The 23438-nt window shown below is 40.9% G+C and overlaps 1 protein-coding gene across 1 annotated transcript in view; it reads left to right on the forward strand.

Annotated features, from left to right (window-relative positions):
• The window catches only part of PKP1 (plakophilin 1), a 95165-nt gene that overhangs the window by 44413 nt on the left and 27314 nt on the right, over positions 1–23438 (forward strand). Inside the window, exons 3-5 of the mRNA XM_001368167.5 lie at positions 15083–15477; positions 18177–18321; positions 21959–22166. Of these exons, the coding sequence (XP_001368204.2) occupies positions 15083–15477; positions 18177–18321; positions 21959–22166 (748 nt within the window). The remainder of the gene's footprint in view (positions 1–15082; positions 15478–18176; positions 18322–21958; positions 22167–23438) is intronic.

Consider the following 23438-nt stretch of genomic DNA (forward strand, 5'->3'; position numbering starts at 1 on the left):
GGGAATATTGATGAAGCTGTGCAAGGAGCCATTAGATGCCAAAGCAATCATTTTTTTAAATCACAAAAGGTGAATGTATGTGTGTGAGAAGTGAGAAGAGGGAGAACTGAGCTCAAGCCAGTCAAGCCTGTGTTGTTCAATCATAACGGAGCCTGAAAGTAATCTTCCATTCTCCATGATCTCCATCTCTGGATGCTCACTCAGACCATGTCTACCCACAGAAGGACAGGGTTACCTACAATATTGCCATATCTTTGCTATCACACCTGATACAGCTACTTCATATTCATTCCTTTTGAGGAAGCAGAGATACCTGGAACCATTATGCACTCACATGCTTGATATAGCCCTCAGCATGGGATGACAATGACATCATATCCTCTCTGCCAGTCTCACAGAGAAAGAGGGAACAAGTAAAACAACTATTTATTAAGTGCCCAGTATATACCAAGTTTTAAAAACTATTATCTTATTTGGTCCTCACAACAACCCGGAGAAGTAGATGCTATTATTATCTTCATTTTACGGATGAGGAAACTGAGGCAGATAGCAGTTAAATAAATTGTCCAGGATCACACAGCTAGTGTTTGAGGTAAAATTCAAATTCAGGTCTTCTTGATTTCAGACCCAGTAGCCTATCTACTGCACCATCTAGTGACTTCTCTCAACAAAGAACACACCATATCATATATTTGCCTTTTTGGTAATTTATTAATCCTCAGAGTCATAATCATGGTCATAGTCAATACACATTTATTAAGTACCTACTATGTGCTAGCTCTGGAGATACAAATGAGAAAAAGAAGAGTTCCTGCCCTTAAGGCTCTTACAATCCGATGGGGATACACACAGTACACAAAGAAGCCGAAAAGGGGAATGCCTTCCAGAGGGTACCAGAAGCAGACTCAGGGGCTGGGCAGGGTCATGATGTTCAAAAGTTAAAAACAATCAGAGTAGCTGATGGAGAATGACAAATTGGCTGGGAAATTCTGAGGTCTCTATAAAGAGGGACTTGGGAGGAGTTTTTTGCTCTGACTCTAGTCCTCTAATCAGAAGGAAGAGGCAACTCAGAGCTTAGCATCAAAACTGAAGTCATCACCATGATGATCTCAGAATCATCAGTCCGGATGAGGACTGGTTAGTCTTTGGATGAGAGATGACCTAGTAATACTAAGTGCTTTAGGGAGACGTTATGGTTCAGTGGAAAGAGTCAGAACACAAATGGGTTCAGATCCCACCTTGCTTGCTTATTAACTGTGTCCTTAGGTAAGTCAAACTCTATGGTACTCATTCCCTTAACTATCAAATTGAAGCAACTGGTCTAGACAACCTCTGGGATTTTTTCCTATTCTAAATCTTAGAATCCATGATGACCTTTTGGACCTGTTTTTTTCTTCATGGACTCTGGGGCCCCGGGTGTTCAGCAGGTGTCTCCTCAGTCCTGAGCTTAGATGAAGAAGGACAAACTACCGTGTCCCACTGGTTTGAGATTAAGGCAGAATGAGAGGACCCTGTCTTCTCCCCTGCCTATATAGACCTTTACTCTAAATGTTGAGTTCTGAGGAAGTGGAAATCCTTAGATTTCCAAGACGCCACTATCATTACAGCCTTTGAGAAGAAAGCTGGGAAAGTTGAATGTGGCAATTATCACAGATTTCAGATGGATTAGATGGCTGTCTGGAGTAGGGAGGGCCTGGTTGGAAACCTCTCAGTCTAGGTTGGGAACAAAGATTCATCATCATGTCTCTGAGTACTGGGCCTGCCTGAACATATCTTCTAGTTCCCTCCAGGCTTAAGCTTTGAGAGACCTGAAATTTTAAAAAAAGGAGAATTTTTGTTCTTATATTTATGATTTTTATCCTAAGATGTGGCCCACGTGCGTTGAAAAAAAATGATTTCCCATTCTCATTGACAAATGGCCAGTTCCTATGACTCAATACAATCTGATTAGTGACTACTAACCAACTATTATATATAAGGCACTATACTATATGATAGGGAAGCAACAATAACAATAACAAAAAAAATGGTCCCTACCCTCAAAGAATTTCCATTCTACTGGATCTCTGAGACAGCCAGTGCTCTTAATGTTCCAAGTAGATGGGTTTACCTTCTTGGGGACTGGTGATATCTTTGGTCCTGTTCCTAAGGGTCATGGCTAAGACTGGGATGAAAGTGAGGCATCACAGCTGCCTGTCTATTTTTCCTTCCCCCACCACCCATGTCCTCTGTCCTACAGGCCACCAGAACAGTGAGCAATCAATCAGCAAATATTTATTAAAAGGTAGCAATTCCTAATCTCAAGGAGTTTATGTTCTAATAGTCCAAATACTTTATGTGTAGTCCACACATGCTGTGACTTGGAAGGACACTTAGCTATTACTCTGACCATCCAGAAGAGCAAAATTGGAATGAGACACTTGCCCAGAGAGGATAAGCACATGGATCTCCCAGAGGGTAGTCAGAGATGATATTCCCAGGTGCCATTGACTGAGAACAATGGAACTCCCTGTTGCATTTCCATTAAAGGTTTTAACACACAGTTCAGGGGCTCTTGGCTTTCCTTCCAGTCCACCTGCTCCCAGGAGAGGAGTGAAATGGAAGGAAGGGTGTGGCTGCTGGTTGGGATGACTCCTTCAGACCAGAGGAGGACTAATTGCATATTTTTGCTTAACATTTGCAGAGCAGTCACTTAGAAATTTAGAACACTAGAGCTAGTCCTCTCATTTCATAGACTGGGAAACTGAGGCCCTGCCAAGAAAAGTGATTTACAAAGTGTTACAGTGAGTGGTGAAGACTGGACCAGAAACCATGGTTCCTGACTGCCTTGACCCTGGGTCTTTTCCACTGAGCTGTATTACACTTTCCCTTAATGTCCAACTTGGCAGGAAATCCTTAGGCCCTGATCTTTTCTTCTCTGGTTCTTGTTTCTTCTCCTTCATGAATCCTCCAGTGACATGATGGTAACAGGTTGTGTAGTCCCAGGCTGGGGAGGAAAATTGGCCACTGCTTAGCTATATTCAACCTTGACTGCAACCGCACACCTGAAAGATTTAGAACTGGAAGGGACATTAAAGGTCAACTGGTACAGTTCTCTCATTTTACAGATTGAGCAACTGAGGACCAGGGAAATTAAGTGACTTACCCATGATCAGGAAGGTAATAGATCTCAGAGGAAAGATTTGAACCTAGATCCTTTGATTTTATTCTATTACACCACAAAGAGAGAGGAGAGGCTGATTGTGGCTTCTGAGTTTTGGATTCAATTTTTTGTTTTGGAATCTATATCACCCAATCCTCCAGGCTGTTGATGCCTGGGAATTGAAGCCACAGGCTCTTTCTTCTGTTTCTTTAAGAAGATAGCTAGAGATAAGACTCTCACACAGGAGATCAAAGGGGAAAAGATTGAGCGAGGGAGCCATAGGTGAGTTGGTCTGGAAGGGGGAATTACCTGGTGATTACCTAACCCCAGCTTGTATGTTGGGTGGGAGGGCGAGTTCTGGGTTGCTGGACTTGGCCCTGGCTCATCTTCAGTAAGGTGAATCCTAAGTCACCACCTGCATGGAGAAGTTTTCTCAGGCAGAATGTTGATCCTTTAGTCTGAGAGCAAGTCAGAGCAGATCTGATCCCAAGAAGCCTTGAAAGCTCATGGGAAAACAAGTGGTGGACAGTTCTGTTCCCAAAGCTAATTCTTACAGAGGCGTCCGGCTTTTCAGGGCTCCTCCTCATGGAACTTGGCTCTCTGTGGCCTGGGTGTTAAAATGGAACCTGTTCTCTGTCTCATTGTCCTTTGTACTCTGAGATGACTCTGTTATTTCTCATACCAACCTTCCCACAACTGTCATCTGTGTCATTAAGAGAGGAATGCTTTGAATTGCCTCATTCACACCCCCTACAAGCCCACCTCATTGCAACCAGGATACCCAAACATGGAAAGGCCACGGTTGCCCTCCATCAGCGTCTTTGAGGTGGAGAGTCCAATGACTAAACTGCAAATTATTTGTCTTCCTCTGGGAAGACACTCCCTGGATCTGCCTTGTAGCTCTCCATGCTCTTGAAGTAAAGATGTATATCCTCTAAATAAGAAGGAGCCAAAATGCACTACATCACTCCAACTCTTGGGTCATCCATTTCCTTTCTTTCTTTTCTTTTATTTTAAAAAACATTTATCTTCCACCTTAGAATCAATACTGTGTATTGGTTTCAAGCTGAAGAATAGTAAGGTCAAGGCAATAGGGATTAAGTGACTTCTCCAGGGTCACATAGTTAGGACTGTGACTAAGTGACTAAGGCTAGATTTGAACCCAAGACCTCCTGTCTCTAGTTCTGGCTTTCAATCCACTGAGACCCTGGTTGTCCCTAGGTCATCCATTTTCAAGGGAAGTGAACCCACACGAGTAACTAACTTCCTGTCCTTTCTTACTTTCTTCCCCCCCCCCCTTATCTTCTGCCTTAGCATTGATACTAAGTATTGGTTCCAAAGCAGAAGAATATTCAGGGCTAGGCAATTGGGTTGCCTCCCATCTCTAACTCTTTCCCTATCCACTAAGCAACAGAGCTGCTCCTTCCTGCTCTTTCTAGCGGGAGAGCCAGACTCATTATTACCTCTTCTTCTTAACTACCAGATTATCAGAATCATTGTCAATCTCTCCAGGACTCTGGCAACAACACCTATCTATTCCTGCCAGATGGCAGGTGTTGGGGATAACAACAATTTGATGGTTCTAATCCAGAGGGAGTTTGTGAGGACCATTCTATGCTACATACTTATTAGACTTTCGGAATCGGTATAAGTAGGACCCACTTAAATGATCTTAGATGGATTGATTCTGCCATGATGAGTCCATACTGGCTCAACCGTGCACAAATCAGTCCAATTAAACAAACACCTGTTAAGCACCTACTGTGGGCTAAGTGCCATGATAGGTATTATGGATACAGTGGCAAACATGATGAACACCCCCTGTCCTCATAGAGTGAATATTTTACTAGGGAATGCAATATGTAAATAGAAAAAAATCTATGCAAGAGAATTTGAGAGGAGAGAGAACACTGATGACTAGAGAGATCAGGAAAAGTTTCCCATGGGAAACAATACCTGAGCTCAGCTTGAAGGAAGCTAGAGATTGTCCGTCAGAGATGAGGAGGAAGTGCATTCCAAGCTTGGAGGTAACAAAGACACAAAGGTGGTTCATGGAATCCTGAGCTGGAGGCATAGAGATTAAGTCAGTGTGATTGAAACACAGAGTATGAGACGAGAGGATGATATGAAATAAATCTAGAAATATAGGATTAAGTGGCTCAGTAGATTGACAGTCCAGGCTTAAAGAAAGGAGGTCCTCGGTTTAGATCTGGTTTCATACACTCCCTAACTGTGTAAGTCACTTAACCCCCATTGCCTTGTCTTTACTGCTCTTCTGCCTTGGAACCAATACCTAATATTGATTCTAACATAGAAGGTAAGTGTTTTAGGGAGATGGAGAGAGAAAGAGAGAGAGAGAGGGGGGGGGGACAGGGAGAGGGAGGGAGGGAGGGAGGGAGAGAACAAAAATAAAGAGAAAAGGAAAAAGAAAGCAAGAAAGGCTGGGATTGAATGCTAAACTAAGCAGGTGTCTGTGTGTGTAGGTATGTGTTGCATGTGTGTTTTAATCTTAGAAGCAATAGGGAGCCACTATGAAAATTTTTTTTAAACCCTTACGTTCCATCTTGGAATCAAAACTGTGTATTAGTTCCAAGGCAGAAGAGTGAATGGTAAGGTCTAGGCAATGGGGGTTAAGTGACCTGTCCAAAGTCACACAGCTAGGAAGTGTCTGAGGTCAAATTTGAACCCAGGATTTCCCATCTCTGGGCCTGACTCTCAATTGACTGATCCACCTAGCTGCGCACTCCCTCCCCCTCTCTCCCCCCCACTGAAAATTTTTGAGCAGAAGTCAGACCTGTGCTTTAGGAAGTATTCCGTTAGCTCTAGTTTGGAGAGGAAGTGTTGCAGGAATCGGGAAGAGTAATTAGGAGACACATAATTTTTTATTGTCTAGAGAAGATTTTGAAGACTTGAACTGAGAAGGGGAGGTACATAAATGGAGAAAAGGCCATGTGAGCAATACTGTGGAGATAGGATCAACTAGCCTTGGCAACTAAATTGATTCGGGGTAGTGATGGTCATTTACCAGCTGCTGTTTTTCTTGCTTTACTTGACCTCAAGACACAACTTCTAGATTGTTTATCCCACTTTAGTTTATCCTATCCTGAATTTGGGATGAAGGTCACTAGCCTTCCTCTGGGTCTCTCCTCTTATTCCCAAATGAATCAAGACACGTTTATTAAATGCCTTCTCTGTGCCAAGCATTGTGCTAGGTTCCAGGAATACACAAAGGTAAGGAGGTTACATTCTAATGCCTGAGAAAGAAAAGAATTTAGTAGAGGATTGAGGAGAACCATGTCTCTAGGTGGGAAGAGGAAAAGCAAAGTCCATGGAAGAGTAAGTCCCGGATTTACCAATAGGGGGTTTGGGGGTTTAGGGGACAGGGTGGTAGGTAAAGGGAAGAGCCTTAATTATAGCACCAAATAGCATTTCATGTACAGCTCAATTGATGAATATTAATGGCTATGTTTTGACTCAATTCGATCAGGATCCAACACTACTTGTCTTAGAGGCTTGGTAAATTTATTTCTTCAAAGGCCAGAGTCTCTAAAAATAGTATGACGAGAGGCAGCTAGTTGGCTCAGTGGATAAAGAGCCAGGTCTAGAGACAGGAGTTCCTGGATTTAAATCTGGTAAATAATTCCTAGCTGTGTGACCTGTGCAAATCACTTTACCCCAGATGCCTAGTCCTTACCACTCTGCTTCCTTAGAACCAATAGTATCAATTCTAAGAGAGAAGCTGTTTAAAGTAAAAAGATAGTGTGAGGATATGCAGATGGAAGGATGCTAATGCATCCTGGGATCTAATTTATTTTCTCACCACAATGAAGAGAGATCCTTGAGAATGGTCATTGGATCATACAGCCTTCTTGTTGTCTAGCTACATAATAGAGGATCTGTTACATTTTATGGAATTGAAGAAGATCTGGAGCCTGTACTGGGCATCTGGATATATAGTATGAAAGGAGACACCCTTGCCTTCAAGGAGTTTACCTTCTTAATGGGGATGGAGGAAATTGGTGCATTTCCTCCCTAAAAGTAGCACAGAGGAACAACTTCTGATCATAAGAGGAATGGGGAAAAGTTTAAAATGTTTATTGTTTTTTTAAAATTTCAAAATTTCCTGGAAGCCTAAAGACCACATTTCTCCTCTGGAACAGTTTGGCCATGGTAGTATTGGGGTTCTTGCTTTAATGTTATAGAAGATACTAGAAGAGCTGGGGAAAAGAGAACATGGGCTCTCAGAGTCTCTCTCTTCTGCCACTCAAGAAGATTGGGGAGGGCTGTGCCTGGTTCCCATCTGTTCCTGTACATTAGTGATTGGCTTATCCTCAGTCCTAGGGAGTGTCATTTCTCATTATCTAATTGGTATCTGTCTTCCCCATTGAATGTCAAAATTCTTATACTTTCCACTTCATAGGATTCTTGTGAGGTGAATCTCTTGTAAACTTTGTTAAATATGACATCAAAGAGTTATTATTAGCTAATTCATTGAGTTTTTCCCATTAAAGTCCTACTCTGATCAGGTATCTGGCTCCATTTGCCTCTTCTACAAAAGTTAGAAACTGTTTGTAGAAGGGTTATTGTGGCAGTTGTATGTGTTAAAGTACTCTGTAAACTTTAAAGTACTTTATAAATGTCCATGATTACTGTTAATGTCATTATGCTATTACTCATCTTTTTCTTTTTTCTTTGAAAAGAGATTGAAATGTTTTAATTTTAATTGTTTTAGGATAAGTAGGACATTTTATGATCACAATGATAATTCAACATTTCTTTTGGAAATAATTTATAGCAAGGAAAGGGCAGGAATACCTCATCTGGAGGAGTTAAACTGGATGGAGGGAGCCCTCACTTAAGGAGGGATCAGGCTAGTATTACAGGGAGACAAGGAGCTCTTATTCTACAAGGATAACATAGTTATATTAAAGAAGGGAAATAGAATATTTCATTTTTATGAGATTCACAGACAACAGTCTTAGGACGAGTCACTAACCTGCTATTACTCTTACATGTTTAATGGTGTATGGACTCTTAGGCAGGTGGAAGAGTGGATAGAGTTCTAGGTTTAGAGTCAGGAAGACCTGAGTTCAAGACCTGCCTCCAACACTTACTTGCTGTGTTACTCTAGGCAGCCTCAATTTCCTCATCTGAAAAATGGAGATTATAATAGCACCAGACCCTGAGCTGTCACAGTGGATAGGGTGCTGAACCTAAAGTCAGGAAGATTCTTCTTCCTGAGTTCAAATCTGGTCTTGGACTTTAACTAGTTTTGTGACCCTGGACCCTGTTTGCCTCAGTTTCCTTATTTATAAAATGAGTTGGAGAAGGATATGACAAACTACTCCAGTATCTTTGCCAAGAAAACCTCAAATGAAATAGATCATAAAGAGTAGGACATGACCTGAAAAATGACTGTACAAAAGACCAGCATCTAAGGAAGTGTCTGATGCCATATTTGAACTCAGAACCTCCCATCTCCAGGCTTGACTTTCAATCCACTGAGACACCTAACTGCCCCCCTGGAATTAGTTTTGTGACTCTGGACAAATCTCCAGATTACTTGCCCAGGCTCCAAATGCCTTGTCATTGACAAAGTAGGAATGATAATCATTGTGCAAACTGAATTATAAGTTTCCAGTAAATTAAGCATGTGATCAGAGGGCTGTATGTAGCCCATAACATTCCCATGTGAGGCTTGAACCAGATTAAAATGTCATTCTTGGCTGATTTCATTGTGTTGATGCAATAATTTAAAAAATAAAGATGATTTTCTAAGTCAGTGTGCAACCTAGGGGGACTTTATATATGGTTCATTGGCCTCTATTTCTTTTTTTTTTTAATTTTATAATATTTAATTTGATCATTTCCATGCATTATTCATTAAAGACAAAAATCACTTTCTTCTCCTCCCCCCACCCTCCGTAGCCGACGTGTGATTCCACTGGGTATCACATGTGTTCTTGATTCGAACCCATTGCCATGTTGTTAATATTTGCATTAGAGTGTTCGTTTAGAGTCTCTCCTCTGTCATGTCCCCTCAACCGCTGTAGTCAGGCAGTTGCTTTTCCTCGGTGTTTCTACTCCCACAGTTTGTCCTCTGCTTATGAATAGTGTTTTTTCTCCTGGATCCCTGCAGATTGTTCAGGGACATTACACCGCCACTAATGGAGAAGTCCATTACGTTCGATTATACCACAGTGTATTAGTCTCTATGTACAATGTTCTCCTGGTTCTGCTCCTCTCGCTCTGCATCACTTCCTGGAGGTCATTCCAGTCTCCATGGAATTCCTCCACTTTATTATTCCTTTTTGCACAATAGTATTCCATCACCAACATATACCACAATTTGTTCAGCCATTCCCCAATTGATGGGCATCCCCTCATTTTCCAATTTTTGGCCACCACAAAGAGCGCAGCTATGAATATTCTTGTACAAGTCTTTTTCTCCATTATCTCTTTGGGGTACAGACCCAGCAGTGCTATGGCTGGATCAAAGAGTAGACATTCTTTTATCGCCCTTTGTGCATAGTTCCAAATTGCCCTCCAGAATGGTTGGATCAGTTCACAACTCCACCAGCAATGAATTAGTGTCCCTACTTTGCCACATCCCCTCCAGCATTCATTACTTTCCATAGCTGTCATGTTAGCCAATCTGCTAGATGTGAGGTGATACCTCAGAGTTGTTTTGATTTGCATCTCTCTGATTATAAGAGATGTAGAGCACTTCTTCATGTGCTTATTAATAGTTTTGATTTCTTTATCTGAGAGCTTCCTATCCATGTCCCTTGCCCATTTATCAATTGGAGAATGGCTTGGTTTTTTGTACAATTGATTTAGCTCTTTATAAATTTGAGTAATTAAACCTTTGTCAGAGGTTTCTATGAAGATTTTTTCCCAATTTGTTGTTTTTCTTCTGATTTTAGTTACATTGGCTTTGTTTGTACAAAAGCTTTTTAATTTGATATAGTTGAAATTATTTATTTTACATTTTGTGATTCTTTCTATGTCTTGCTTGGTTTTAAAGTCTTTCCCCTCCCAAATGTCTGACATGTATACTATTCTGTGTTTACCCAATTTACTTATGGTTTCCTTCTTTATGTTTAAGTCATTCACCCATTTTGAATTTATCAAGATAAATTGTAGGGTGTGAGGTGTTGATCAATTCCTAATCTCTCCCACACTGTCTTCCAATTTTCCCAGCAGTTTTTATCGAATAGTGGATTTTTGTCCCAAAAGCTGGGATCTTTGGGTTTATCGTATACTGTCTTGCTGAGGTCGCTTGCCCCCAGTCTTTTCCAATGATCCTCCTTTCTGTCTCTTGGCCAGTACCAAATTGTTTTGATGACTGCTGCTTTGTAATATAGTTTGAGGTCTGGGACTGCAAGGCCCCCCTCATTTGTGTGTTTTTTCATTATTTCCCTGGATATCCTTGATCTTTTGTTATTCCAAATGAACTTTGTTATGGTTTTTTCTAAATCAGTAAAGAAAAATTTTGGGAGTTCCATGGGTATGGCACTAAATAGATAAATAAGTTTGGGTAGGATGGTCATTTTTATTATATTGGCTCATCCTATTCATGAGCAGTTAATGTTTTTCCAATTGCTCAAGTCTAGTTTTAGTTTATTGGAGAGTGTTTTGTAGTTGTGTTCATATAGTTCCTGTGTTTGTCTCAGGAGATAGATTCCTAGGTATTTTATTTTGTCTAAGGTGATTTTGAATGGGATTTCTCTTTCTAGTTTTTGCTGCTGAGCTGTGTTGGAGATATATAGAAATGCTGATGACTTATGTGGGTTTATTTTGTATCCTGCAACTTTGCTAAAGTTGTTGATTATTTCAATTAGCTTTTTGGTTGAATCTCTAGGATTCTTTAAGTAGACCATCATGTCATCTGCAAAGAGTGATAACTTGGTCTCCTCCTTGTCTATTTTGATGCCTTCAATTTCTTTTTCTTCTCTAATTGCTACTGCTAGTGTTTCTAGTACAATGTCAAATAGTAGAGGTGATAATGGGCATCCTTGTTTTACTCTTGATCTTATTGGGAATGCATCTAGTTTATCCCCATTGCAGATGATATTAGCTGATGGTTTTAGATATATACTGTTTACTATTTTTAGTAATGACCCTTCTATTCCTATGCCTTCTAGTGTTTTTAATAGGAATGGGTGTATTTTATCAAAGGCTTTTTCTGCGTCTATTAAGATAATCATGTGGTTCTTGTTGGTTTGCTTGTTGATGTGGTCAATTATGTGGATGGTTTTCCTAATATTGAACCAGCCCTGCATCCCTGGTACAAATCCTACTTGATCATGGTGGATGACCCTTCTTATCACTTGCTGGAGTCTTTTTGCTAGTATCCTATTTAAGATTTTTGCATCTATATTCATTAGGGAGATTGGTCTATAGTTTTGAAACTAGAATTGAAGGAAGAAATAGACAGTAAAACCATATTAGTGGGAGACTTGAACCAACCATTATCAAATTTAGATAAATCAAATAAAAAAATAAATAAGAAAGAGGTAAAAGAAGTGAATGAAATCTTAGAAAAATTAGAATTAATAGACATATGGAGAAAAATAAATAGGGATAAAAAGGAATACACCTTCTTTTCAGCACCACATGGCACATTCACAAAGATTGACCACACATTAAGTCACAGAAACATGGCACACAAATGCAGAAAAGCAGAAATAATAAATGCAGCCTTTTCAGACCACAAGGCAATAAAAATAATGATCAGTAATGGTACATGGAAAACCATATCAAAAACTAATTGGAGGGGGCAGCTGGGTAGCTCAGTGGATTGAGAGCCAGTCCTAGAGACGGGAGGTCCTAGGTTCAAATCTGGCCTCAGCCACTTCCCTGCTGTGTGACCCTGGGCAAGTCACTTGACCCCCATTGCCTAGCCCTTACCACTCTTCTGCCTTGGAGCCAATACACAGTATTGACTCCAAGACGGAAGGTAAGGGTTTAAAAAAAAAACTAATTGGAAATTAAACAATATGATACTCCAAAATCGTTTAGTAAGAGAAGAAATCATAGAAACAATTAATAATTTCATTGAGAAAAATGACAATGGTGAGACATCCTTTCAAACCTTTTGGGATGCAGCCAAAGCGTTAATCAGAGGTAAATTCATATCCCTGAGTGCATATATTAACAAACTAGGGAGAGCAGAGATCAATCAAATGGAAATGCAAATAAAAAAACTCAAAAGCGACCAAATTAAAAATTCCCAGCAGAAAACCAAACTAGAAATCCTAAAAATTAAGGGAGAAATTAATCAAATCAAAAGTGATAGAACTATTGATTTAATAAATAAGACAAGAAGCTGGTACTTTGAAAAAACAAACATTGGCCTCTATTTCTATTTCACTGAGAGGATGAAGAGATAAAGGGAGCTGTCCAGGGTCACTGAGACAGTGCTTCAGAGGAGGTCCTCTTGTCTTTGAGGACAGCTCTCTATCCACTATACCCACTGCCTCTTGTCTTCCCCTAGGTCCTTCTGTCATTTGAAAGCTCTTCATTTCACAAAGGATGGAGATGACAAGGACTCAGTTATGGCAACATCTAATATGATGCTGTTCTTAAGTGTTTATGGGAGTTCAGGTGATTGTGGATAACAGTTTTGTCTGTGATGATGCTCTGGGTCTGATACAGTTTCTTGACTCAGTTCTCAAGAACATTTTGAGGTCTTTTTGTAGTCTGGGGATTTGCCATTGGTTAGTGAGCCATTGATGCATGGGTCCAGCCACCAGGTTATGGCTTATTACATTGTTGTTATTATTGTTGTTATTATTATTACTGGTATAAGGTGGAACCTTGTGTTTATGACAACGGAACTCAAACTCTAATAGGTTCTACCAAGCCAGGGAGGCTTCTATTCTGGATCTGGCAATAATCAGCCTAGGAAAGCTTGGCAAGACCCAGCATTAGAAAGTTGACTATAAAGTGATGGGTTTGTGGGGAGGATTGGGGACGGGGAGCATCACGACTCATGAAGGCCATACCCTGAGACATGGAGAGACTTCCACTGACATCAATGGAAGGAAGACCCCTACTGACAAGGAATATTCACATCGATGATAATGTATCTATGTTGATGTGAGGGTGCTCATACTTTTCCTTGAGACATGTAAATAGTTTTATCATCCTTATTATGGGTAATTCATTGCCAGGGGTTCCCTAGATTTAGGGTGGGGATAGCTTTAGTCAATAGACTGGGAAATCCCCCATGTTACCTTATCTAGGGATCAGAAATGTTCTATGTGATGTCATTGAGGAAAGGTGGCTAGGAGTACCAGATGCTTTGTCCCCTACCCATCTACTCTCAACAATCTGGGAGAGCTTAAATGCCTCCATGGACAACAAGGTAAATCTGGGTGTACAATGAAGTTACCTAGAACACTTTTTGATCCAGAGAAGTGGTGGATTCCATGTTTTCCTATTGCCATCTGCTTTGGGGAAACCACTTTCCTGCCTCAAGATTGTGCCTTCCTTGTAAAATGGCAATGTCAATAATTTGAACTACTTACCTCATAGAATTGGGAGTAAGATCAAGTGAGATAATCAAGTAAAGCACTTTGTGAATGTTTAAACTCTATAGCAGTATTGGTGAAGTATTGGCATGTGTGTAGAGCTGGCACTCGGGGAGCTGCTCTGTTCCCCCTCTTCCCAGAGCCCGAGGACATTTTTTTGCATGCCCCACCCCTCTGTCCAGCTGCTCAAAGCAAGTACTTCCTCCTGCTCTCTGGAGTAATGGGGGGGGAGGGGGAGAAGGGGTCACAGGCAGCTTGAAGTTGCAGTGTTGATTCTAATGATAGAAATGAAAAAGCATCAACAATCCCCAGATCCTTTTTTGTTCCACTTTGTCATAGATCATAGGATCATATTGCAACAATTCTATTTTCCTAATTCTGTTTGGTTCAAGGTGACATAAAGTAAACTTCCATTCCTTGAGCAGGGAAGGATAGGAGATCTGGGTTTGAAACTTACCTGAATCCTAAATTAGTTAGAGTCTCTCTTTTTTTTTTAACCCTTACCTTCTGTCTAGAATCAATACTAAACATTGGTTCTAAGGCAGAAAAATTATAAGGGCTAGGCATTGGGGGTTAAGTGACTTGCCCAAGGTCACTCAGCTAGGAAGTGTCTGAGCCCAAATTTGAATTCAAGACTTCCTACCTCTAGGTCTGCCTCTCAATCCACTTAGCCACCCAGCTGCTCCCCAAATTAGTTTTGTAACTGTGAAAATCCCCAAATTACTTCTCCAGACCCAAAATGCCTTATAACTGGAAAAGTAGGAATGATGATAATTGCACTAACTGAATTATAGATTTGCTATAATAAAGGAGCTTTGTAAACTTGAACATATTAGAAATGGAAACTCTTATTATTCCAAGGTAGGTGGTCTAAATACTTGATATATATTAGGGGAACATAATTGGTCCTAAGAATGCTAAGATTTAGAGGGCTCTTAGAGATTGTTTAGTACAATCCTCTTAAATTACCCATAAGGAAACTGAGGCCCAAAAGAATTCAGTAGAACAAATTGAATTAGAGAGCCCAAGTTAATCTTCCTTTTGCCATTTATTAGCTTTGTGACCTCATGGGCTTTAGTTTCTTCATCTGTGAAATGAGGGGGTAGGACTCTGTGACCTTTAAAATCCCTTTTAGCTCTAAACCTATGATCCTCTATGACTCACTCTATTGTCCCAGTGATATATTCTGATTAGCAAAACCCTTAGTACAGTGCCTAGCACTGTAGGTGCATAATAAATGTTCATTGAGTGACTGACTTATCTTGATAGATCATTCCTGCCAACCACAGGTTAGCATGCCTATGGGATATGAAGAGCTAAGTATATTTTATAGTTTGGTGCTGGGTGTCTTTGGGCAATGGCAATTGAATCTATTGGTTTTTCTTTTTTCCCCTCTGATCAGATCTACAATGGGACCCTCAAAAGAGACACAGATAATAAACGCTTCAGCTCCTACAGCCAGATGGAGAACTGGAACCGTCAGTACAACCGAGGCAACTGTAACACCATTGGCCCTGGCAGTGACATCTGCTTCATGCAGAACATCAAGACCAGTCGGAGTGAGCCAGACCTGTACTGCGACCCCCGGGGGACCCTGCGCAAGGGCTTTGGGGGCAATAAAAACCATAAGACCACCCAGAATCGCTACAGCTTTTATAGTACCTGTAGTGGTCAAAAGCCTGTTAAGAAGTGCCCTGTGCGCCCACCTTCCTGTACCTCCAAGCAGGATCCTGTCTACATCCCACCTATCTCCTGCAATAAGGACCTCTCCTTTGGCCACTCGAGGGCCAGCTCCAAGTAAGTGCTAGTGACTAAGTGGTCAGTTGGTTTCCACATACTCTGTCATATCCTGAGCTCTTTCAGCATATGACATTTTCTACTGGGCACTGGATGGGAATAGTCAGAGGAGCAGGAGGCACGGTTCCTGTCCTTGGATCCTGATGGAGGGGCCCAGTTCTTGCCCTTAGAGAGCTCTTAGTCCGATGAGGGATAGTTTCTGTCCAAAAGGAGATTCCAGCAACTCAGAAGGTTATAGTCCTTGCAACTCATGTATTCTCAGTCTCAGGTAGGAGATAGAGACTGAGAACTCAGGAATTCTCCATCTATTGAAGGAGACCCCAATAACTGGTCCAAGGGAGCTCCCAGTCCAGTGACAGGGAACATCCACCCGGGACTCAGACAAAGGACACAGGCACAGAAAAAGAAGAATGTGGGCCAACAAGCATGGAGTAAAACTACCAAATGATGTTGGCTAGAGAAGGTTTTAATGACAGATAGACTTAACAGGGGTTGTAATGTTTTGCAGTGGTAGCATAGAGGGAACACTTTAAAGAGATCATAGATCCATTGAAGTTTTGTAAAGAATCTGTTTTTAGGGAGACGGGTAAGGGAAAGGATTCAGACTGGAGGAATGTGTCTCCTTGGGATGCCCACAAAGGGATAAAGACAGGGCAAAGGGCAGTGTGGCAGTTAAATGTGCATGAGTACTGAGGAGAGGGACACTGATGGAAAGCCTTGAGCCAGGAAGAATTCAGTTAGGAAGGACCCATCTACAGATGCTACGGTGGCTAGGATGTGTCTCCCTAGCCTGAAAATAGAATTCCATTGAGTTTCTGTTTGAATGGGAATTATATATGTATCTCCTGCACCCAGTATAGGGCCTTGAACATAGTTGGAGCTTAATAAATATTTGTTGTGGGGCAGGAAGGTATCACAATGAATACATCACCAAGACTACAGTTGATAGGACTTGGGTTCAAATCTGGCCGCAAATTCTTCCTAGCTGTGTGATCCTGGACAAGCCACTTAACCCCATTTTTCGAACTCTTGCCTTTCTGTCTTAGAGTTGTTCCTAATATAGAGAGCAAAGGTTTAAAAATAAAGAAATAAAAAATACTTGTTGATTATTTGGTCCAGAGTCCTTTGAACTCATGCACTATTCTCACAACCAGAATATTACTATAAATTTAAACTGGCATTTCTAACATCCAGAAAAATCAATAAATCCATCAGCAGATATTTATTAAGCATTTACTATGTCCCAGGCATGGTGCTATAATAATAGCTAGTCTTTTTATAGCACTTCAAGGTATACCAAACACATCACATATTATCTTCACATCAACTGGCAATAGTGGTGCTATTATTATTAGTATTATTATTATCATTTTATGATAAGGAAATTGAGATAGAAGTTAAGAGACTTACTCAGTGTCATGCCTGAGACTGGATTTGAACTCATATCATCCTGACTCCAAGCCCAGTCACTCTTTAATATTAATCCACTGCCCTCGATCTCTGCTTCAGTGCTGGGGCATAACAGCAAGATTTCAGAATGAATTGGAGTAGAAAAGAGTAGAGAGAGACCTTTTCGTTGTTCCATTGTCTTTTGGTAACTATGAAATGACAGTCCATGCTTTGATTCATTATCCCAATACAAAGCCAAAAAAAAAGAGAAAAGTGAAGATTTGAGCATTTCTTACTGGAACTTCAGTCAAGATGGAACTTAAAGGTTGGTGGGATTCTGATGGAGAAAAGGGAGAAGGTTCCTAATCTGATAGGAATAAAATTGACCATGGCAAGATGTGAACATGTCAGGAATGTTTGGGAAACATGAAGACACCAATTTAACTGGAGTAGGAGGATTGGTGTAGTGGATTAATTAAGGATAAGGAAAGAAAGCTGAGTAAGAGCCAGATGGTGGAGAGCATTGGAAACCAACCTTCTACAGGAATGGGGGAGCCATTGAGGACACTTCAATCAGGCGGTGATTTGATGAAACAAAGTGCCAGATTGATGATGGATGAGGAGAAACAATGGGCAGAAATTAATTAGGAAACATTAGTTCATACACAAGACGATATAGGTGGTTGAAGAACAGGAAGGAGGAAGGGACATTTCCAGTGAAAACTTGAGGGATTTGGTGTCTGATGGACCCACTTCCACTCACATGCCCCTGCTTCATGACTAGTGGTACTTATGTTCCAGACTTCTGACTGGAGTCAGGGGTGTGATCTTTGGTAAGGAATGAAGCTCCTTGAGGGCAAGAACTTGAAGTCATGTTCATCTTTATGTCCCCAGCCTAGCACAGGACCTCATATATAGGTGGTGTTGAATAAACATTTATTAAATAGAATGGAAGCTAGCTTATACATATGGAGACTAAAACCATGACCTGCGTCTCATTACAACCATTATCTTACCAAATCTGAATTAATATCATCCTTTCCTGGAAGAGGGTGGAGTGGGACCAGTAATGTGTTTTTGGGTGGGGAGATTCCAGTCAATGGGTCCATTCCCATTAGAGACTGGTTCTTATTAGAGGAACTGTTTCTATGGGGAAACTGGTTCAGCAGCTATGGCTGCCTCCATCTTGATTCTCTGGAAAACAGAGGAGGTTCTGGGAGCTAGGTCAGAGCCAGCCTCCAGGGCTTAGAGTACCCGAGGCTAGATGACTTGTGGCAGCTAACCCATGTCCTGCTCCTTCTCTCACTCAGGATCTGCAGTGAGGACATAGAATGCAGTGGCTTGACTATCCCCAAGGCTGTGCAGTTCCTGAGCTCTCAAGATGAGAAGTATCAGGCTATTGGGGCCTACTACATCCAGCACACCTGTTTCCAGGATGAATCTGCCAAGCAACAGGTAACCAACTGCATACTTTTTTTCAATCTGCAAGAGCAAGACCCAGATATTAGTCTGGTCCTAGTTTAAAGTTGGATGGAGGCTTTCTTTCTGTGGATTCCTTCTCATCTTACCTCCCCTCTGGAGCAGTTTGGAGTGATTGCTAAAATCCATAAATGAGTCTGTCCTGCACGATCACCAGTGCCACAACTTGTCCTCTGTCCCCTTCTCCAAACCCACTATTACCTCCCATAAACTCCTCTCCTTCCATCTTTACTTTCCCACTCAGGGTTGTCCATAGCCCTAATCAAATGAGATGCCATATGTAAAGCACTTTGTAAATCTTCAAGCATTATATAAATGATAACTATTATGATTAGAGATAATGACAGCTCAATACAACTAAGCTTAGTGATACCTCGTGATAGGAAGGCAGTGTGATTGAGCAGAAAAGAGAACTGACAGTGCTGTCAGAAAACGTGGAAGATGGGAATTCCAGCTGCAGCTCCGCTACTTACTAATTGTATCTTTGGGGCAAGGCACTTAATCTGTCTCAAGACTTTACTTTTTTCATAGGTAAAATGAGGAGATTGAATTAAATGAGTTTGTTGTCCCATTGAGACCTGATGTTCTGTAATTCTGTTGGTGACTCTTCCAAGGTCACACAAATAGGTAGTGATAAAGCTCCCCATTCAACACTCTTCCCACTGTCATGCTGCTTCCCTCACATACACAGGTAATTCAAATGACTCATATTAAATTTTTTAAAAAATTCTCATTGATTCAGAAATCAGGAGAATTCTCTTGCAAAAAAAATTGAGTCCAATTTCTTTATTTGTCTTTATTTATTTTGATTGCCTTTAAAAATCAAATCAAATCTTTTCCTGTATGAAGACAGTGCTCTTTAGGTCTCCGTAGAATTACGACACATGCATGATATTGACTATTTAAATCAGGGAGAAGGCCATAAAGAATCCTTGATATCAGTTATCTGCCTGACTTTAACCCCTTTGAGAAGATTTTCTGCAATGAATAGATACTTGGTTGGTTTGCTTCAAATTAGGTCAATAATTGGGGCTGATGGTAAATCTACAGCTGAAAGAATCCAAAGAAGGCATCAAGCCCAACCTCCTCATTTTTGTGGATGGGGAAACTGAAGCATGGAGCTATTAAATAACTTGTCCAAAGATACAGAGATAGAGAGCTGTTCTATAGTGATCCCATGTTCTCTGAATGCAGAAATGCTATTCTTCCTCTTGTACCTCTTTTAGATTGATTTCCATTTTTAAAATTTATTTATTTGATTTATTTTTGGATTGATTTTCCTTTGAAAATAATTTGCCAACACTAACCAGAAACATGTATATGTGTACATATGTGTATTACATATTCATACATGTCATATATGTATTTTTCATTCTTTTTGAACATTCATTACCGTTATCCCTGCTGGACATATTGTGACATCCCTGGAAATGACGAGAACTGTTAAATAAGACCAATTGAAACCATATCTAGTGATATATGCAACATTCTAAACCTGAAGTCTCCCACCTCTCTATGTAGAGGAAGGAAATACTCAATCGTTTATTTTAATAGGAACAATTGGTCTTATTTCTAAACTGATCTTCTTTAGATAGCTGAAGAATTCTACTTGTCTTGAATTAGGAGTCATAAGCTCAAAAGCTCTAGAATTTAGAAACTTAAGTGGCCTTAGATATTGATTATCTCTCCCAACCTTCCCCCTCTCCCCTCTAATTCCCCTGATTTACAAATGAAAGCACTGAGGCCTAAAGAGGGGAAATGATGCCCAAGATCACACAGGTGGGTGGTAAGATGCAGAGGTAGAATTCAAGCCCATCCTATATTGTTTTCACATTACCACAATTCCAGAGTTTGTTTTGAAATGACAGATATATTTAAAAGTACATATTTTTACATTTTAAACCTCGATGATTTGGGGCTTTTTATACCAGAGACCTAGGCATATTTCAGACTCTATTTCATTTGGAAACTGACCTGAGATGATAAAAATATCACTAGTATATTTATAGCCTTTCCCAAACATTTGTACTTTCTTGGGCCAGTTTAGACAATTAAAGAAATCCCTAAGGACTTTTTTTTAACCCTCATCTTCTGTCTTAGAATTAATACTGTGTACTGGTTCCAAGGCAGAAGAGGGATAAGGGCTAGGCAATTTGGGTTAAGTGACTTGTCCATGGTCACAGAGCTAGGAAGTTTCTGAAGTCAAATTTGAACCCAGGTCCTCCTGACTCCAGGACTGGTGGCCTATCCACTGTGCCAATTGGCTACCCCCATCCCCAGGGACTTTTAATGTAGAAACTACCTAATAAAATAAATGCTGTCCCATTTCTGATTTGGAAATTACTTCCTTCAATATGGGAGCTGGAGAATTTGCTTCCTATGTTTGGAGAAACTTAGACATGAGCTATATTTAAGATTTTCTTTGAGTAATTTCATTTAGTGGCAATGAGCTAGAGAAAAACTGGTCCTTGTGGGGTCAGACCTCCAGGATTGGCCCCAGGTCCCTGGGGGCCCATCGTCTTGGGGCTCTAGACTACAAATTATACTTTTATATATTTTGTATTTACTTTTCTATCTACACATTCTTTTCCTTTAATAGAATGTGCACTTCTTAAGGACAGAGAGGGACTGTTTCATTTTTATTCTTGTGTCCTCAACACTTAACACAGTGCTGGCACTGTGCTGATTGAGGGGATGAAGTAGATTCTAGGACTTTTCCAAGCTAGATGGTTTTGTCAGGATCCACAGCTAAAGCAAAAGCCCTCATTGTTGTAGGGATGTTCCCCTTTCTTAGTGCCTCTCAGCTGTTGCTCCCAATGGAGACATAGTCATTGAAGAGGAAGCAAGACCCCTTTCTATGTACCTTTTCTAGTCCCTATACATGCCACCTAGAAAACTGGATAAATGTCATTTCTCTTGATAGTAGTAAGAAAAAAGTAAGAGTTCCTCACATTTAACCTTGGGACCTTTGACTAAGGATATTCCTAAGAAAACCAAGTCAAGAGCAATGCTCTAGAGGCTTTGAGAGTCATGTTTAGTTTAAAGAATTTAAGGGCAGCTAGGTAGCCCAGTGGACTGAGAGCAAGCCCTAGAGATGGGGTTCAGACTGTGACCCTGGGCAAATCACTTAATCTCAGTTGCTCAGCCCTTATTTCTCTTCTGCCTTGGAACCAATACATAGTGTTGATTCCAAGATAGAAGATAAGGATTAAAAAAAAGAATTCAGTACGTAGGGGGATTATTTGACCTGAAAAAACTCTACTTTGAATCCCGACTACAAAGTTAGGTGGAAGAAAAGAAAGGTAAAAGGAAACCAAGTAGGGTTTGAAGGAGGAAGGGGAGAGTTGGGTACAGTAGACTTAATCAAAGAAGGAAGAAAGTGTTATGTGGTTCATAGGAAGATTCAGAGACTCTGTTCCCCTGTACCTTAATTTCCCCATCTGTAAAAAAGCCGAGATGATCTAATAGTTAGCATTTATGAAGCCTGGTTCAGTGTTCTATCCCCTGTGCCACCTAGATCCCTTAGTGTATCAGCTCCAGTCATGAGAATATCAGCTCCAGCCATGAGATGAATCTCTGACTATCTATGGTGGTGGCTTCTCTATTCTTCTAGGTATACCAGTTGGGAGGAATTTGCAAACTGGTGGAGCTTCTCCGGAGCCCCAATCAAAATGTCCAGCAAGCTGCAGCTGGAGCCCTCCGCAATCTGGTCTTCAGAAGCTCCACTAACAAGCTTGAGACCAGGAGACAGAATGGGATCCCAGAGGCTGTGAACCTCCTGAGAAGGACTGGGAGCACTGAGATCCAGAAGCAGCTCACTGGTGAGTTCCTTTCCTTTCTCCAACCTCTCTCTTTTCCCCTCTCCCCGCTCCAGCTTTTAACTACCCCTCGCTGGAAAGTTAAAGGAATGGAGATGTGGGGACAGAAAACCCTTGGGCAACTGGGATTATTTTATTGGGCCATGAAGAGTAAGTGGCTAATGTAGAAAGATGCCATAGTCTCCATCTTCTGAGGGGTCCCTGGGTCATTAGTTTGGGGATTGCTGTGAGGAAGCAAGAAAAGAAAACTAAAGTAGTTTGGGGCTCAGAAATACAAAATGCCATAGAATTCTAAGAGGCCTTAAAATCATCTAGTTGGGGGGCAGCTGGGTGGCTCAGGGGATTAAGATTCAGGTCTAGAACTGGGAGGTCAAATCCGGCCTCAAACACTTCCTAGCTATGTGACCCTGGGCAAGTCACTTAACCCCCCATTGCCTAGCCCTTACTGCTGTTTTGCCTTGGAACCAATACACAGTATTGTTTCTAAGACAGAAGGTAAAGATTTCTTAAAAAATCATCCAGTTCAATGTTCTCAGAGAAAGAAATTAAGGCCAAGAGAGAACAAGTAATTTACAAAATTTCCAGAAACTGGTTCATATTCCTTTCACCTTACCCATGATCTAAGACTAGGAATCAAGTATGATTAAAAAAAAACAACAACAACATGTTACAGGCCGGTAGGTATTTCAGAAGAAGGAAAAATAGGTTTATTGGGTGCTGCATCTGAGAGTAATTCTGAAATTTTATTTTTAAACCCTTACCTTTTCTCTTAAAATCAGTAGGAAGTGTCCATTCTAAGGCAGAAGAGCAGCAAGGCCTAGGCAGTTAGGGTAAAGTGACTTGCCCAGTGTTTGGTGCCAGATATGAATATAGCTCTTCCCAACTCCAGGACTGCCTCTATGTCCACTCTGCTACCTGCAGAGACTTCCAGGATTAAATGACTGGCCCTGACAGTTATCTTAGCAAAGTGGAGAGGGTATAGATATTTGGGAACTATTCTTTGACTTCCCCTAAAAGTAACCCTAAGCTTACTGTTGGGCATGACAAGGAGGAAGAAAATGCCTCTCCCCCAACAAACGGAACATTTGGGATTACTGTAGCGAGACAGCAGTGGTGTTCAGCTCATCATTGTCAAAAGTTTTCTTGAGTGGCTAATTGCACATGGCACCATGTTGGGTAGGGCATAGAACAAGTTCTGGAGACATATTTCCTGCCCCCGAGGAGCTGACAGCCTAAGACAGGTACCTGAGGAGAGGTGGGTGTGGAGAGAACATG

Source organism: Monodelphis domestica, chromosome 2 (assembly GCF_027887165.1).
Source record: "Monodelphis domestica isolate mMonDom1 chromosome 2, mMonDom1.pri, whole genome shotgun sequence".
Lineage (NCBI taxonomy): Eukaryota > Metazoa > Chordata > Mammalia > Didelphimorphia > Didelphidae > Monodelphis > Monodelphis domestica.